At 33.8% G+C, this 17,029-nt stretch overlaps 1 protein-coding gene across 1 annotated transcript in view; it reads right to left on the reverse strand.

Annotated features, from left to right (window-relative positions):
* The window catches only part of FMN1 (formin 1), a 115,482-nt gene that overhangs the window by 77,914 nt on the left and 20,539 nt on the right, over positions 1-17,029 (reverse strand). The window contains exon 4 of the mRNA XM_065754009.1: positions 1,641-2,428. Coding sequence (XP_065610081.1) covers positions 1,641-2,428 — 788 coding nt within the window. The remainder of the gene's footprint in view (positions 1-1,640; positions 2,429-17,029) is intronic.

The following is a 17,029-nucleotide window of genomic DNA, read 5'->3' on the forward strand; positions in this document are numbered from 1 at the left end:
TTTTTTTTTTTTTTTTACTTTCATCTTTCAGGAACAGATATAGTGTAGATAAGCATCACTGTTTACACTTTGAATTGTATTAAACAAAATACCCTTGTTTCATCTGGATTTAAGAAAAATAATTTGTAGTGTTTCAAAAAAGCACTTCAACTCAGAATGAGTTTCAAAATTTCAATAATTTATGAAAGTATATTTAACAGAACTATCTTCAGACTGTGCTTTTTTGCCATATCTATCAGTAAAAGGTGGGCCAAATTCTTCCAGTAGATGTCACTAAAAGACAATAAAATGAGTTGCTATAAAAAAAAAAATCAACACCACAAACACTGCAGAAAACCCTATGAACTACAAATGGCTGATGTTACCATACGTATATTTATTAGATGTAATATTAAAAAAAAAAACAAACAAAAAAAACAAGTAATATCTACCCATATAATGGGAAAAACACCTCTAAAAGCCACATAAATACTCAAATTTAGGATTATTTTTATTTAATACTCAATCACATTTATTGTAGTGAATGTTTAAGAAAATCTATTTTTTCCATTAACATCCACAATGAAAGATGATCTGCATCATGGAAAGTGGCTAGAGTTCAACAGCTTCACTTTTCTGACATCAGCTGCAATGATTTCAATGAATAATGCTTTTGGGCTCTGTAAGAACTTCAAAGACTGAGATAGCTGCTGCTCTGAGCGGCAGACTGTTGAAGTTTTTCAAATCTAGTGCAGACAATGATGATGCTGGATCATTGGGCCTGGTATCCAGCAGTTCATCAGGAAACTGTGACTTAGACTCTAACCTGCACTCAGCAAAACTTGATGAACCATTTATATTTCAGAAGGGACATTTTTATCTCAGTAAATTAATAGGAAAAAATGCAATAAGGTTAATTTTTGAACCAACTAGCTGTTCAATCATTTTTACAAATAATTTTGGGAAAGTGAAATAAAAATGCTCAAACCAACATAAACTAATATAATTTCCTGTGTTTGGTTGTACTAGAAAAAAAATCAAAATTATTATTCTTTGTCATCAAATTAAATTCAGTCAAAAACTCTTAAAACTAAAATAAAAGTAATATTTAAATAAAACTGCCTGTTTTAACTACAGATGTCTCTGTCAGTACTGCACCTCCTTTATACCAGATGCTTTACACTACAAGTTTCTCTGCAGCATGTATTTATGCATATGCTTCATCTTTCCTGTTTCACCAGAACTACACACAGAGGTTATTACTTGACCAAATTTTAACTTTTCAATTTTATTTCTAATTATATCTATTTTTCTTTTTTTCTCCTTAGGAAAGAAGTTTCTTTAGTAGTAAGTCATGAAACCACTAAAATATTTGGTTGCTTTTTCGCTAGAGTTGTTCAGGGAGTACTCTGACTTTGGAATAAAATTACCAAAGCTTCTTCTGTTATAATGCACAGAATTTTTTGTTTATGTTAACGCTTTTAAAAAAAAATCTTGTGATCTATTGTTAAAGCTTCTATAACTGATTTTTTTTGTTGTTAATACATACAAATTCCATGCTACTATATGAAATTTTCCTCCTTGTTATTGTCTTAAATAGCATACATAAACTTATATCATGGCATATAAACAGAAAATAAGTCCAAATAAATTTATTTTACCTGCTGCCTTGCAATTGTATTCGTGTCCAATACAAAGGCTTCATGGGACGGCTAGGTTCAATGGCAGGTTTCCGAGGACCTTGGCTTGAAGATAAAGTGCTATTAAAAAAGAACCCAGGTCCAAGGGGTGGGGGGGGTGGAGGTAACCCAGATCCAGGGAGTGGAGGAGGAACAGGAGGTCCCAACCCTGGAAGTGGTGGTGGTGCTGGTGGTGACGGTGCTTGAAAATCTCTACAGCTGTCAGAAGGTTGAAGTGGTAGTGGAGGCTCAGATGCAAAGTGAGGTGTCACTGAAGTTGGACCCGTTGGCAAAGGTGGTGGTGGAGGAACTAAACCCGGTAGTGAAGAATCAGAGAAGGGAGGAGGTGGTGGTAGTGGTGGTGGTGGAGGTGGTGGTGGTGGAGGCAGCATTTGTTTTTGTTGACAAGATAAGACACTTTCTGAAGATGGTACATCATAACTGTCCTTATTTTCACCTTGGGCAGAAATACTATGTGTCAAAGAAGAAATATTAAGCTTTTTGGGTACTATTTGGTTATTTTTCACAGCTCTGTTTTCTTCTTCACTAGGCTTTATAAAAGTTTCTCTGTCAGTCTGTATACATACATTTCGGTATGTCTTTGGTGGATTATCATCTTCAGTAGAAACACCAATATCCCTTGCTTCTTCATTCCTTCTGTTCAATTTATTATCAAGTTCATTCTTCAGATGTACAATGGTCTCCTCAAGCTGAGCAGTTGATACAGCATGTTCTCCACGAATATGGAATACCCTGAGTTCAAACTGAGACTGCAGAACAACAAAAAACCCTTAGTGAATGTTCTTTTATTCTCCTGACCATTTCACTTTTTATAGCATTAATTAATTCTTTCCAGAAATACAGTAAATTAAACCTTCAAGCCTTGCCACATAGAAGATCACTGGTTCCTCACTGTGACACTGACTGTCATCATTCAGTAAGTGACATAAGTATTATTCTCAAATGCAGAAGAAAGGCCAAAGCTGAGTATGTATATTCTACCTCCATCCAGCATTACAGACTGAGATCATAAAGCACAAAATTAATCACAAAAGAGATTATATCCTCTCATTCAGAATGCAAAATGCGGGTTATCTAAATGTCATTGAAATGACAATGTGGATCGACAAACAAATCTCTTAATACCAATGGGATAGTTTTGCTGCTCTGGTAAGTGACAAAGATTAGCATCTAAGTTAGTATGGCCAGTATAGTCAGTTATAATCTGTATAGTCAATTCAGTGGCATTAATGTAAGTATATTTGTTCTGCTACTGCTTTATATAATGCTATTTTATATAGACGATGAAAGACTTTCTACCCATGATAAAAAATTGCTTTGATACTAAGTTTTAAAACAATTCTTATCTACAAATATAAGGAGGCCATACATCTCCACAGCGATCTACAGCAAAAAGTTAGCTGTTCTGTTTTTAGACGAGGCTTAAAGGCAGTACAAATGTTTAAAAAGAATCCTGGAAACTGAAATGGTAAGACATTTTCTAGAACACTGTTTAGAGCAAGCAAAATGCAGAACTTTTCCTGGGTATAGTAAAGCAAGTAAATGTTGGACTGTTAAAGCACAACATTTTTTCACCACTATTTACTGTGCAATTCTAGTCTCAAAAGTGACTGAACAAAAATTGCATGCCTTCAATGAACAATACCCTTCTATGTATACCAGAGACAGATTATGTCTTCAACTGAGAAGCATATGCTTCTAGTAGTTTTTAGTCTAATTAGCCTGGGAAAACAACACAGTGCAGAGAAAGTGAGCTGAATTTTATTCTCTTTTTTTTTTTTTTTTTTCCTGACTGTATATACTGGCTGTTGCATCAAATTAGTTAATTGTAAGCCATGAAAATAGAAAAAATGGAACAAAGAAGACACAAAGTATCTGAGAATATAGTATAAGTAGGAATGCTCTTTGGGAAAAAAAAAAAGATAAGAATTCTTGAGTCGCTGCTGAAAAAAGTTTTATAGACTTCACAGTTTTTTTTCTTAATAGTATTTTGGTCATCAAAGTACTGTGCACAGAAAAGAGAAGAAAAACATTTTTCAAAGGCAGCCTTTGACTTTTTGTTCATTCTAAGTATTTTCATCCTCAGTTTTTGGAAGAGTTCACGCTTTTTATTCTTGCATTGTCTTGACAAAGAAGAAAAATGTCTTTTTTTTGTTAAATCTCTGTCCTTGAAAAAACATACATTTGTTTTAAATTTTAACAACAATCAGAGATTTAGCAAAGAATTTTTCAAAGAAAAAAAATTAGTCTGTGCCAATTTACATAAAAATCAAAATTCCTTTCTAACAAATACCTCAATAAATATAATCAGTTACATATGGTAACTGATATTCAAGGCTACACAGTAAATGTTATACTAACAGTTAATAGTAAAATATCTGTGACATGGATTGCCCATTCTCAAACATTTCCAGTACTTTATTTGTATAAGCTATATATACAGACTACTATTCTCTTTTAATTTAAAAGTTACAAATATAGAGCTTTATAAAGAAAATACAATGAAGACAGTTGGGAGCAAATATCAGAACCAATATATAGAAAACAGTATTTCTATATATTTTATTGGTATTAATTGTTCACTGATAACTAACATTTAGGCAGTTGAGAAAGAAATACAGCTTTAGAGTAATTTTTTTCATAAAATCATTTGTATTGCAAAATATTTAAACATACACTGGAACACGTAGATTTTTTTTAATGGTATCAGTGTGGTTGCTTACATACAGGATTTAAAAATACCCAAAATTCACATAACAATTTAAGCAATAGTTGTCTTCAAGTTTGTCAATTTAAATACTTACTTTGAATATATAGTCTTTCCTTTCTGCATTTATACATCCATTCCGTCAGTCCTTTCACTGTTAATAGCTAACATTAGACTATTTTAGATTTTACAAATTAATTCATTTGAAGAATTCTGATGCAGAGTAAATAGCTCCCAATAGCTCATCGCTAGTCCTTGTTTTTCCTCAGCTGTCCTATTTACATGCAACTTTACTGAGATGAACCTTCTTATTAAGAATAAATCTCTCTCCTTTTCTCTAAGTTCTAAACAAATACACAAGGAGAACATCTGTTAAGTCCTTGAAATTTGTTAGAACTCAAGAGAAGCAAACTACCTTTAATAATGCTCATTGTACTTTACAGCATATTTATGGATGCAATTCTGTCAACTTTTGCACCTGGCCAGGGATTTACTCCCCTGTGGAATCTCTGTGCCCTCAGAAAAAAACAAAAACCTTACTGGCCTCTAAATGCTTCTTGAATCTGACAAATAAATAGATATAGCTTTAAGGCTTAAAACTTATAACTTTAAGCTTAAAACTTCAAGGCAAAGAAACTGTTAACTAAAAATGGACCATAAAAAACATAAGACCATAAAGCATGAAAATAGAGATTGAAGTTAATACTGACTGGTAGCAACCAATTCACTATGCATTGACTTCTATACCCTACAGAGGATAAGACTGTTAAATATAATATAAAGTACTGAAGGAAAGTAATTCTTTCACATATATTAAAATACTTAGTCTGATGCAATGGTAACAAAGGAACAAAGTAGTGTCACTCTCTTCAACTGCCCTTTGGCAGCAATTGCTATCAGTCCCATACCTTCTGGAGTGACACAATTGCCCTAAAAATTAAGCTGGACATGAGCAAAAGAGATCAAGTAGAAAGTTAATAATGCCTCAGATTGTTTAACTTCTAGGCACAAATGCACTTTGCTAAGTAATGTCAGTAAAAACACTACAGGCGTCAGTATTTCACGTGATAGATAACGTACAGCAGCTACAGGAAACCACATAACATCAGAAGTGTTATGTCATACAGAAAGGGAGAGAGATCTTTGCAGAAAGTGATTTCTCAGAAGTAAGTTAGTTTATGCCAGGCATAAATAGAATCTAAATATCATGACAAAAGCCTTTCTTGTTACAAACACTCTATTTACTTTGTACTTTTTCTCACTTGTTATTGTTACCTTGTTCTTAGGACAGGCTAAGATACTAAGTCTGTATAAATACAAGAATGCTAACGTGTGTTTTCTGATGTTCAAAGATTACATCCGAGAAGAAAAAAATAAATTATCATTATTATTCAAATATTTTTAAACACAACATAATAAAATATGGAACAGTATTTTCAATTCTGTTTTTGTTAATCACTTGTTCTGATGACAATTTTCAAGAAGTCACATTATTTATCATTTACCCATAAAGTTAAATGATTCATTAGTGCTACTGATTCATAATGATTCTTTGGCACATAACATTTGAAAACAACATGAAAAAATGACTGAAAACAAGATGAAGCTTCAGTGACTAAAACTACAGAGGCAGTATGGATCCAATAAGAAAACTGATTGTAGTAGAGAACAAGTTGTCTCTGATCTTGGGAGAATGTTTTTGGACACCTAACAGCTTTTTTATTAGTGTGGCTGATTAAAATGAAAAGCCTTACTACTAAAATGCTCTTTTTGATGAGGTTTTTTTTTTTGTTTTTTTTTTTTTGCCATGAACTATAGACCTTGCAGTCCAATGGGATACAAATCCTTTGATCCTGTGCAGTCACATAAATTCAAAGTCGTAAAACAACATTGAATTTGATTTTATTAGTGTGGCTGATGTTGCCAGAATTGTAATGCAATCTTGTTTTTCTTCTCTTTTCTTCCTTTTCTTTTGGGGAGGGGTGGAGAGGAAAGGAGAGTTTACTGTCAACATTGCTTCACATTATAAAGAACTAATTTCTTTGGCAGCCAGACTCCTAGACTCAGTTACTATAACAAAGTCTTGTAAAGACATGAGAGGGTAATGATATGCATCACGTTCTGTGCCTCAATGAATGATTTGGCTGAAGTAAAAGTCTGTTGAACCAAAAAGCAGCACATGGAAAAGAGTAAGGACATAATTATATTTCTGTAGAAGGATAACGGGTAACAGTGAATAGTACTTTGCAGTAGGAAATAATCAGCAAAATGATGCTATGAGTTCTTACAGGATTATGACATTTAAAGTTAACTCTGCACTTTTAGGAGCTGAAGCTTTTCATTCTTCATGAGCATAATTTTTGTACACAAAAAATCTGTGAATACCTACACTGATGACTATCCTATTTACCAATGTATAGAGAGTACCCATGTGCACTGAATGCAACTAAAACATTTTGAGGTGTAGCAAGCCATTCACTTCCTAGGTATGGGAGCAATTATGTTATTCCTCACTTGCGTTACAGAGAGGAACTCAAAACAAAAACAAAAACAAAACACACACACACAAAAAAAAACCCCACCAACAAACAAAAAAACCCCTGATCATTTGGCGAATCAGTTTGCTCTCCAGCATAAAACATAAAATATTACAAAATAAGAGACCTCATTTCTCTGCAGGAAAGGAAATGAAGGTAAAGGATACCTTCATGGTCAGCTTCACATTTAGAAAAGAAGTTTTCATTGAGGTACATACTTTCTATGAAAAAAAAATCTTTTCCTCAAAACTTTATGAAAGGATGGGATATTTTTATAGTGACAGTATAATACTTGCCTCATTTACAGCAATTAAAGAAAGAATACAAATTTAAATATTCTTATTGAACCAAATATATGAGGAAATGCTACAAACAAGATACTTTGCATGACTTCCATCTTGGTTTAACCAGGAAGATCCCAATTCTGCAGATATTATCGTGTTAATGGTTAAAAACAAAATAATTACAAATCAGAAACATTTTGAAGAAAACTCATCACTGTGTTTACAACCAGCCTTCTTTTTAACACTGTATATCTTTGAGACAATTTCTCAGCAGGTTAAGATACTGGTACACTTTGCTAAGAGACAGTTTTTGGCCTTCAGAAATTCTACCTGGCTAACAGTTGTATAAGTTCAGTTTGGAAAAGACTAATTTTGTTATAGACACGGTTACTTTTACATTAAACTAATGTTAACATTAGTACTTTATTCTAGACACTTCCTTTACAAGATTCTGAATGTATAAAAATGTGTTTAGAAATTGTTTAAAACCAAAAACAGATTTGTTCAATTACTCAAAAGGGAAAACTACAAATGTGGTTGCCAGAGTAACCTTAAATTTCTCTCATATAATCAATGTTTCCACAAATCTTTCTTTTTGACAGAACCAGCATGATTCTGGGAGCATGACGAGAGTTAGTCCACACAATTATAGGAATTGTACTGAGGAAAAGCTTTAAGACTTCTGCTTTACATGTGCTGAAGCAGAAAGGTGTACCATGGACAAAGCATGGAACCTCAGGAATAGTATTCCAATAAAAGCATTGTAATGCTGAACTGGCAAAACTGATTCTGTACTTGCACAAACTACTAAGATCCTCCAAGATGTATCATGAGCCATTTAGCCAAAATGTTTCTCAACTGTTAAGCAATGATTTAACTGATTTTCTAAGCAGCTATCCTGAGATTCTGGTATACAATTTGTAGGTGTGAACTAAGTTAAAAATGGACTATGATATAAATATGAAAAGGCAAACCTAAGCATTCAAATTATTTTCTCTGAAATAACTTGAATCAGAAGGATCACATCAGGCCTCTGTGTATGAAGAATGAGTAAAAGTAATATATACTTATCTAAACACATTTTGCATAAGATTTATACTTAGGTAACATTCTGACACATTAAAATTTGTGATACTGGAAAATAGGTAATGAAACCATTTATACTCAAACCACATTTTGTTTATAAAGCAAGAGAGGGTGACCACCCTTTGTCACTCAGTGGCCAACAAGAATACACTAAATACCGAATAGATTGTATTAATTCTAGGATATATATTCTGGGGAAAATTGTCAATTTACAAGTAAATACTTTATCATGGCACCAGATCCCAGTCTCTGCAATTTATCTCCTAAAAGCAGTTTTCTGCCTTAACATCCAATCTGCTTCTCTCCCCCTTCAACATGCCAGTATTATCCTACTATGCTTCTGTCACCTCTCACATACAACTTCCCAGCATATGTTCTGCTTCAACTTCCAGGTTGATTTTTTTTTTCTTTCCCCACCTTGCATCTTCATTAAAAAAGGGTCAGGAGATGAGCTCCTAGCCTTTAATTTCAAAAAATCGTTGGCAGCATGATACCCTTCCAGCCAAGAGTAAATTGTGGCACCCACCCATTAACCAGTAGAATTAACTTTGCCCTGGCGTTATTCCATAATAACTTCAGTGGTTTCAGAATCCTTGATGGCTTTGTGGAACTGGCATACAAAAAATGTAGTCAGCAGTATAAGATGCAATCAGTATAAAAAACCACCAGATTTGCAAAGTCAGAAGTTCTTACTGAATGTGAGAAATAGTAGTTCTGTCTCAAAAACTTCTAAGCTAAAATTTCAGATAGATTTTTCCTCTATCAGAAAATCATACACTCTTGTAAAAATGATTTCTATTCTAAAAGCAAGAACATCAGAGCTTACGAAAGGGAAGTTTGCTAGAATCTTTAAACTAAGAAAAATAATGCGTATCTCAAAGATAAGGCATACAATTATTAGATCCAAACAAACATCTGATGCAATAAACTTCAAAAAGGCACTAAGCTCAGCATGAGGGTATATATTTTCAAAATCAAGTGTAGGGTAATGGTACCAGAAACACTCATACTTCTGGATTTCTAGTGGCTATAACACTTGCATATCACATTTCACTTCTTTTCTCCTCCACAATTGTTTCCTATGTTGCAGAGGTCTTCCGTATCTGTCAAAATTAAATGTCACGTTCACAGTACATGTTGTATTTTATTCTCCCTAGCACATACCTTATTCAAGGTGATGGGATAAATTAGTTTTCACAAACTATGATAAATGCAGGTTGGTTTTTTTTAATAACATATTTTTCTAGAATAGTTTCATTTTAACCTTAATTAAGCAAAGTTTTTCATAATGTTTGTAAATTTGAGCATGAGGGTTGTCCTGCCCATCTTCTAAAGCTATAAATTGTCTTGTTTATCTCTATACAGATTTTATCTATCTAATACCATGTAAATGGGAGAATACTTGCATTAACATATCTGCAGTTGACATGAAGCCTAAACAACATCACTACTTACAGAAAAATTGCATTAATGAAAATAATAGGGTGGCAATCTAAGACATGCAGAAAGAAAATGACAGAGAAAGTCCTCCTGGGTATTCAAGTTATCTGATCAAAATCAGATACAACATAAACATACGATTACTGTGAAAAATGCCAATTACATCAAGAATACAGTAAACAAGGTCAGTGGAGTAGGAGAAATAGATTTTTGCACAAAAGAGGTACTTATAACACTGCCAAGTACTTGTTTAGAAATTATGACATGGATATATGTAGTACAATTTACAAGTTAAGATGTATGTAAGCACTGACTGAATTGGAGAATATATAATATAAGTAATTCAGGTGGACTATGATACCCTTAACATATTACTGAATTAGTAATGAGTAAATTGGTCAGTCTCCAGAGATAAAACAAACAAACAAAAAACCCAAACAGAACAAATAACTAGAAACTAACTTTCCTTTTAGGAAAAAATAAAATACAGTTACAACAGTATCTACTGCTGTAATATATAAAATAAGGACATTTTGGAGGAAAATTAAGTCATATTCCAAACTTGCCTCTTGAATGAAAATGCAATTGCCTACGTGCTTTCAAGTGAAGCACTTCTTTAGAGTTCTTTGTGTGGCTGTACGTACGGCATAGAAAGTTATTGTTTTATTGCTCTTATCCTTGGCTCTCATTCCCTAGTCTGCTGCTCTACCTCCCATACTGCTGGCCATGCACATTTACAATTACAGAGTGATTTTTATCCTGTTGAGATTTGTCTATTTCAAGAAATCTATATTTAAAAGATCTTGCTGCTATTCTCTAGGAGTCATAGGAGTACTGACATTGTCATCTCAACAAAATTTCATAGGCTTTCAGTCTGTTCTTTCTCATATTTTTAATGTTTTTCTTGATCTTTGTACTGTCACTGTCACATACTGCAGAAAGGCTTCATGTTAAACACGGAGAATTCCTTTATGAGAACAATGTAGCCAAGAAGATTCATAAAGACACCCAGAACATGCACAGTGGTGGAACTATTCATTTCACAGCTAAGCACAAAAGACTGAAACATTTCAAGTTAAGCAAGAGTAGTATCAATTATTAACCACAAGCTGGGAGACCTTCATCAATAACAACACATGGAAATGCTGAAAAGCCTGAACAGCTCATTAGGAAAGACTGACTAATAAACCCTAGCTGACCTTGGCTGCTCTTTTAGACTGCAACTCAGTGTCACCAGACAGAAGCATACACGATACACAGATTTTCTTTTATTTGTACACGTTGGGACATGAAAATCCAGCAAAGAACACACAAAGTAACTAGCTACATTACATATGCATTTAATGTTGTAAAGGTTAAAAACATTAATCTTTGCATCCTGAAGCACTAACAAAACTCGGCATATTGTCCAGTCCTTCAAGATTGTTTTGTTAAGTACTCCAGCATATCAGAGCTTTCAACACTATTCACCACTGACCCCAACAGTTTAATTGTAGATTTCAAAACATAGTGACTTCTGACAAATTGTGGAGTCCCTATCCCTAAGAAAGTATTCACATGGACACACATAACACTGGGGAGGAGGGAAGCATTTTTAAAAATTTCTTTAAGATTCCTCCTTTCCCTACTTATGAGCATCACAAGCTTTTCAACTTTGTTCATATAGACTACTTAAAAAAAATAGAAAAAAAAAAGCAAGAAATATGTTAAAATGTTTTCATTTTATGTCAAAAAAAATCTAACTTCTGCTGTTGCTTCTGAAGCTGGAATTCCACTTGTATATGTAAATAAAAAGTATTTTAAATTGACAAAAGTGAAATTACCCACTTCCACAAAAGACGTTTTTTGATAAGCATTCTGGCACACAGCAACTTTTAACACTATTCATCGCTGCTTTCCAGAATTAATGTACAAGCTCCAAAATGTAGCAGGGACAAGAAGCATCTTTTGTTATACTCACATTACAATTAAAGAGCAGTGGAAGCACTCACAAAGGGATGCACACTGTCCGTGAGGAAAAACAAATCCGAAAGTGAAAAAACAAAGGGCCAGGAAAGGAACTGTGTAGCATAACAGATGTAGAAATAGATTTGTAAAAAGAATGAAGATGTCATCACATAGGCAAAGCTTTATTTCTTCATTCAGTAACTGAGGAAATGTTTCTATGCCTTTGTGATGGCAGAACAAAATTATCAGACAATTTTGACTGTTATGACTTTCCCTTCCACATTTCTTTCTCTGTGAGACATTGAGGCCATGCTCTTTAATCTCAGTTTATGATATGAAACTACTTTCAAACTTAAGCAAGTTCTGAGAAAAGGAAACTTCTCACTCAATTGTACATTTTAACTCTTGAATCCTTTGCAAAAATGCAAAAATTACCAGGAAGATCACAAAGGACACTATGAAAACCCCATGCTACATTCTACAAATGAGGCCAGCCCATTTGTTCAGGATGCCATGGGCAGTTACCCACCAACTGTTTTGCTGCTATGTTTTAGGTGTCAGTAATATTATTCTAGTTGTCTTAGTTGCAACTACAAGTATTTATTTCTAAAAGGAGTATTTATTTTATTATTATATATCTATCACATATTATTGTATTCTGTATTACTCTACATTATATATATTGTTTTCACATTATCTAATGTTTTTCTTACTTATCAAGCAGATTATTATTTATGTGTATATATAACTTTATGTATGAAATATAGTCAGGGAATATGCACGATACTTATTTTTTCTTATTTAATAATATTGCTTTTATAATACTACTTTTACAAAAATAGCGTGACTTAAAACTAGAGACACTGGCATTCTGTGTATGGTAAGATGCAAAAGAGAAGAGGATTTTCAGTACCTTTGTGCTAAAAGGAAGAAGGAGAGAAGTGTTGACTTTTTCTCACACATTTTATAATAAGAACACCGTGTTCTTACATTGATTAACTGTTAACTAATATAATTGAAATATTGCCTACATATTATTTCCTTCATTTGGAATTTAGCAGTCTTACATTGATTTAATAACAAGTAATTTTCGTATCCTTGGTTATTAGATACCGCACTCACGGTTCTACACGGAAAAATACCCTGTGATGATGTCGACTACGACCATGTCCTGAGAAACTTGGATTTTACTTCTGCAGGTCCTGCTGCGGAAAGGCTCCGCTGCCACCTGGCGGCATCTGCAAAAAATACACCTCAGCAGCGGAGAGGACGTGGTGCATCCTCCCGTTTTTGTAAATAATAGGTGAGAAAATTCGAAATTCTTTGAGTATACCAACTAGTAAATGCGGTAAAATTAAATACTTCGTTTTTTTCCCATTTATCTTTAATATAAAATCCTTTAATATGCATCAGCTTTATGAGGATGTTTCATTTGAATTTTGGACATTAGTGAACTCATCAAGAGAGATGAACTATTCTGATTGTTATTCATTGTATATGATAAAGATTCAATATTTTAATGCTAACTATGCACATTACATGACTAGAATTGATTTCAAGTGTCATAAAAAAAAGGAAAAAAGCTTCTGGTTACTGTGGTAACATAAAGATAGTGCTATAACATACAGACTATATGTAATTCTCCCTTCCTTTTCAGTGGGTGTTTTACATCCCTTTGGACTGCTACACTTCCTGCAACCTCAGCCGCTTAGCAAAACAAGAACCCTTTCACACTGGCTGTATGGACAAAGCTCTGGGTTCACGCCGGGTTATTCCACAGAAAGCTTACAGAACAATTCTTAGAATTGAAAACCATTCTTCTTAAAATTTTAGAATAATAAAAAAAAAAAACACATTATAAATTTTCTTCACATAAACAAGGAAAAAATATAACTTACAAAAGAAAATAGAAAAATAACAGAATACGCTCCATGTCCTTCAGGACAGAACTACAGGACGTTTTCTATTGATGATGAACAAACAGATATCTCACCTGCAAGCCCCTGCATATAGATTTCTTGGGATGGATTATGCACAATGTTCTTTTCCTGACATATCTGAGGACTTACTGTTCTAGAGAAGGAATATCTATGATAACCATAATTGCTCAAAATCCAGCTCATTCCAAATGAACAGTGCCCCCGGAGATTAATCAAATCACCACTGAAGATCCTCTTATAAAACACATGCCTCTTTCAGCTTATCTACCATTGTAAATATTTTTGCTAACGGCCCAGAATCTTGTTCTTTTAACTTCCTCTATACAGCTAGGATTCTGTCACCATTTGCTTTAATCTTCAACAGCATTTTAAATTTTTTTTGTGAATCTTCTCCAACAGAGAAGAAGCACTTTTCAACACTCCTGAAGGTTTTTCTAGGCATACTGGGAATGAGAAGGAATAGGGGTCTCACTCCTTATCTCTTATAGAGGTAAGCAAACTTTCTTCATAAATATGCAATATGGAATTTGGACCATTTTTGCAGAAGAATTGATTCAGAGAAATTTCTGTCTTAGGTTCCTTTAGTGCATAGTGAAACATCACATGCACTCAAGCATTTCCAACAGCTGGGATATCTATCACCATATTTTTGTTCCATCTTTAACATATAAAATGCAACAAGTTATTACATTAAATCACAATGCAATTCAATTTCCCTGTAAATATGAAGTTTAGTAGTCTCATATGAAGTTTTATAACGTGAAGTTCTACACATACAGTAGTATGAGCAATTCAGGTTTTTAATCATTAAAAAAAAAAAGACATTTATCTTCGTCAAAATAACAAAAACCCTCAAGAATGAGTATATAATACGTGGCCTTCTACAATGCATTCCATTTTTATCACTGCAAATGTCACTAACATAAAGAATGAACAAAAATCATGTCCCACTTGCTGATATATTTAAGTATTACAGACCAAGCAATTTCAAAGAAAGGCAAAAATTTTTAAACTACCATCAAAACCTAGGAAAAATTCCTTTGAAATTAAATAGAAAACAATAAAGGCTAATAACTGAGGTGCAGAGAAAGGATTTACTAGGATGTTTGAACATCACACAGAAGAAAGAACCTCTCAAAATTGGAAGGTTATAAAAAAGAAGGAGGGGAAAATCAAGTGAATATTGCACCCAATTTTTTCATTTAGAAAAATAAAATAGAAACTGAAGCTTAGAAACAGAACTAACATTTTATAAGTTAGCAAAGCAGCATGACCACGTAAGCAGAATTTGACTCTCAGACTTCACCCACTGTAAAAAACTACACAATGCATTAACAGTTGACAGTCTCTTCACACAGTGAATAACTTAGTGTTGACTTTTCTTGGACAAACGACATATTATGAGTACAGAAATTAAGTATTTCCATTCTAAGATATTTTTAGGTTATTGTACTGGTACCATAATAAATTTATCATATAGTATCCTGCATGTTCCTGGAAGTGAACAGTTCTAAATGCCTGTACAAACAAAAGGGATGTGTCTACAGTGGGTCACATTCCAGTATAAAGAATTCATTGCCATAGACATACAGAGAAAGAACTGTTCAGATGGCACATACTCCGGAAGTCCCAGAACCATGTAATATTATCATTTATTCATCAGCACTATAAATCTTAACCTGAGTGCAGACTCTGTTTCAGGAAACCCTTAGAATGCAAACTGCTGGAAACGGCATGCTAAGGCATCATTTCTCAGCAGTTTAGTCACTATGCATCTTTTATGAACCTGATGCCCTACACCAGGCTGGGCTGATGTCCAAAAATCAAAGAACAACTCTGCTAAGTATGGAGGCAGTGGTAGGAGAAGCAAAGAGAAAGAGACAATGAAGACATTCAGACTCACCAAAAAACAAGTCAAAACAAAAAAACACTGTACAGGAAGATGGTATTCATAAATAGTGCATTATAACATGAAAAATCACCTTTTATCTTAAGAATCATTAGTCTTACAGAAAGAACTTTGTGAAAGGTCTCTAGTGACTTCTAATTTAAAAAAAAAAAGAAAAAAAAAAACAACCTTCAAAATAGGATTCTGAAAGCCTTATTTTAATTATGTGTCTTACACACCAGAAAGAAAAAAAAGTATTTTTCTGATCATCATGATACAGCTCTTGTACACACTGCCATTACCTAAAAGCTTTACAAAACAGTCCTACAGCCTTTTCTGTTGGAACTAACTAGTCTGAGACAAAACTGACAGATATCAAAGCAACCACCAAACAACCATACACAATATAAGTAAACAACAAACAATCTGTCAGAAATTGACACAATGACCGCATTATCCTTCCACCTCCTGAAAGGTAAACATTTCCATTTTAGCTCATTTCCAGTTTTGTTTATGTACGTGTATAAAACAGTGAGATGTTATTATTGTACTCATTGCTGGAAGTCACTTCACAATTCTGATTGCCTGGAAATGATCCACTCACAACTTCCTTACAACTAAGCAAGATAACACAGAAACACAACTAAACATTAAGACATAATGATGCCTTATTAAAGCTCAAATGATCCAGGTTATTACTTTTTGAAATATTAAAAGAGTATATTTTCAAAGCGACGAGAACCAAATAAATGAATCTACTTTCCCTCTGATTTCTTTAGATGTATCCTTACAGAAAACAAAATGGAGTTGGGAAGATTGCATTATAAGTTCATAAGTTCATAAGTTCATAAGGTTGGAAAGGACCTATAAGATCATCTAGTCCAACCATCCTCCTATCACTATCTCTACCCAACTACTAAATTAAGTCCTTAAGCACCTCATCTAAACGCTTCTTGAACAGCGCTAGGGATGGTGCCTCAACCACCTCCCTAGGCAGGCCATTCCAGTGCCTGACCACTCTTTCAGAAAAGAAATGCTTCCTGAGGTCTAATCTAAATCTTCCCTGGCGCAACTTGTGGCCATTCCCTCTCGTCCTGGACTGAGATATGACTAAGATATCTGAATTTTGTGAAAGGTGAAAAAGGAGATAACTCCACAGCAATTAGATCATGTCAAGCTTCAGTTTTCCCATTACCAGTACTTGTCTCCTCCATCTCTACTGTTTCCAGGGTTGCAGATGTGCAAATGCAGTTTTCTCTCTCACAAAGCTTGTGTATTCTCTGAAACACCCTCTCAAAAATAATAAATTCTATTTCCATCTATGCAGTGTTCTTGTGCGAGAGAGTTGCACTAATCTTTGTAAGAATTATTATTTTAAATGTTGATTGTACATTATTGCTGTATTTACTTTGAGTGCCAGCCTGCATTTCCCTGTGCTGAATTTTAGCAGATGCTTATTAGGAAAGGGTGTACTTCACTCTAGCAGAACAGAGCTTTCTGCAGTGCAGTCCTTTCTATGAC

This window comes from Cyrtonyx montezumae, unplaced genomic scaffold, assembly GCF_038088225.1.
Source record: "Cyrtonyx montezumae isolate F1298 unplaced genomic scaffold, pur_monq_1.0 scaffold_10, whole genome shotgun sequence".
NCBI classification, from domain to species: domain Eukaryota; kingdom Metazoa; phylum Chordata; class Aves; order Galliformes; family Odontophoridae; genus Cyrtonyx; species Cyrtonyx montezumae.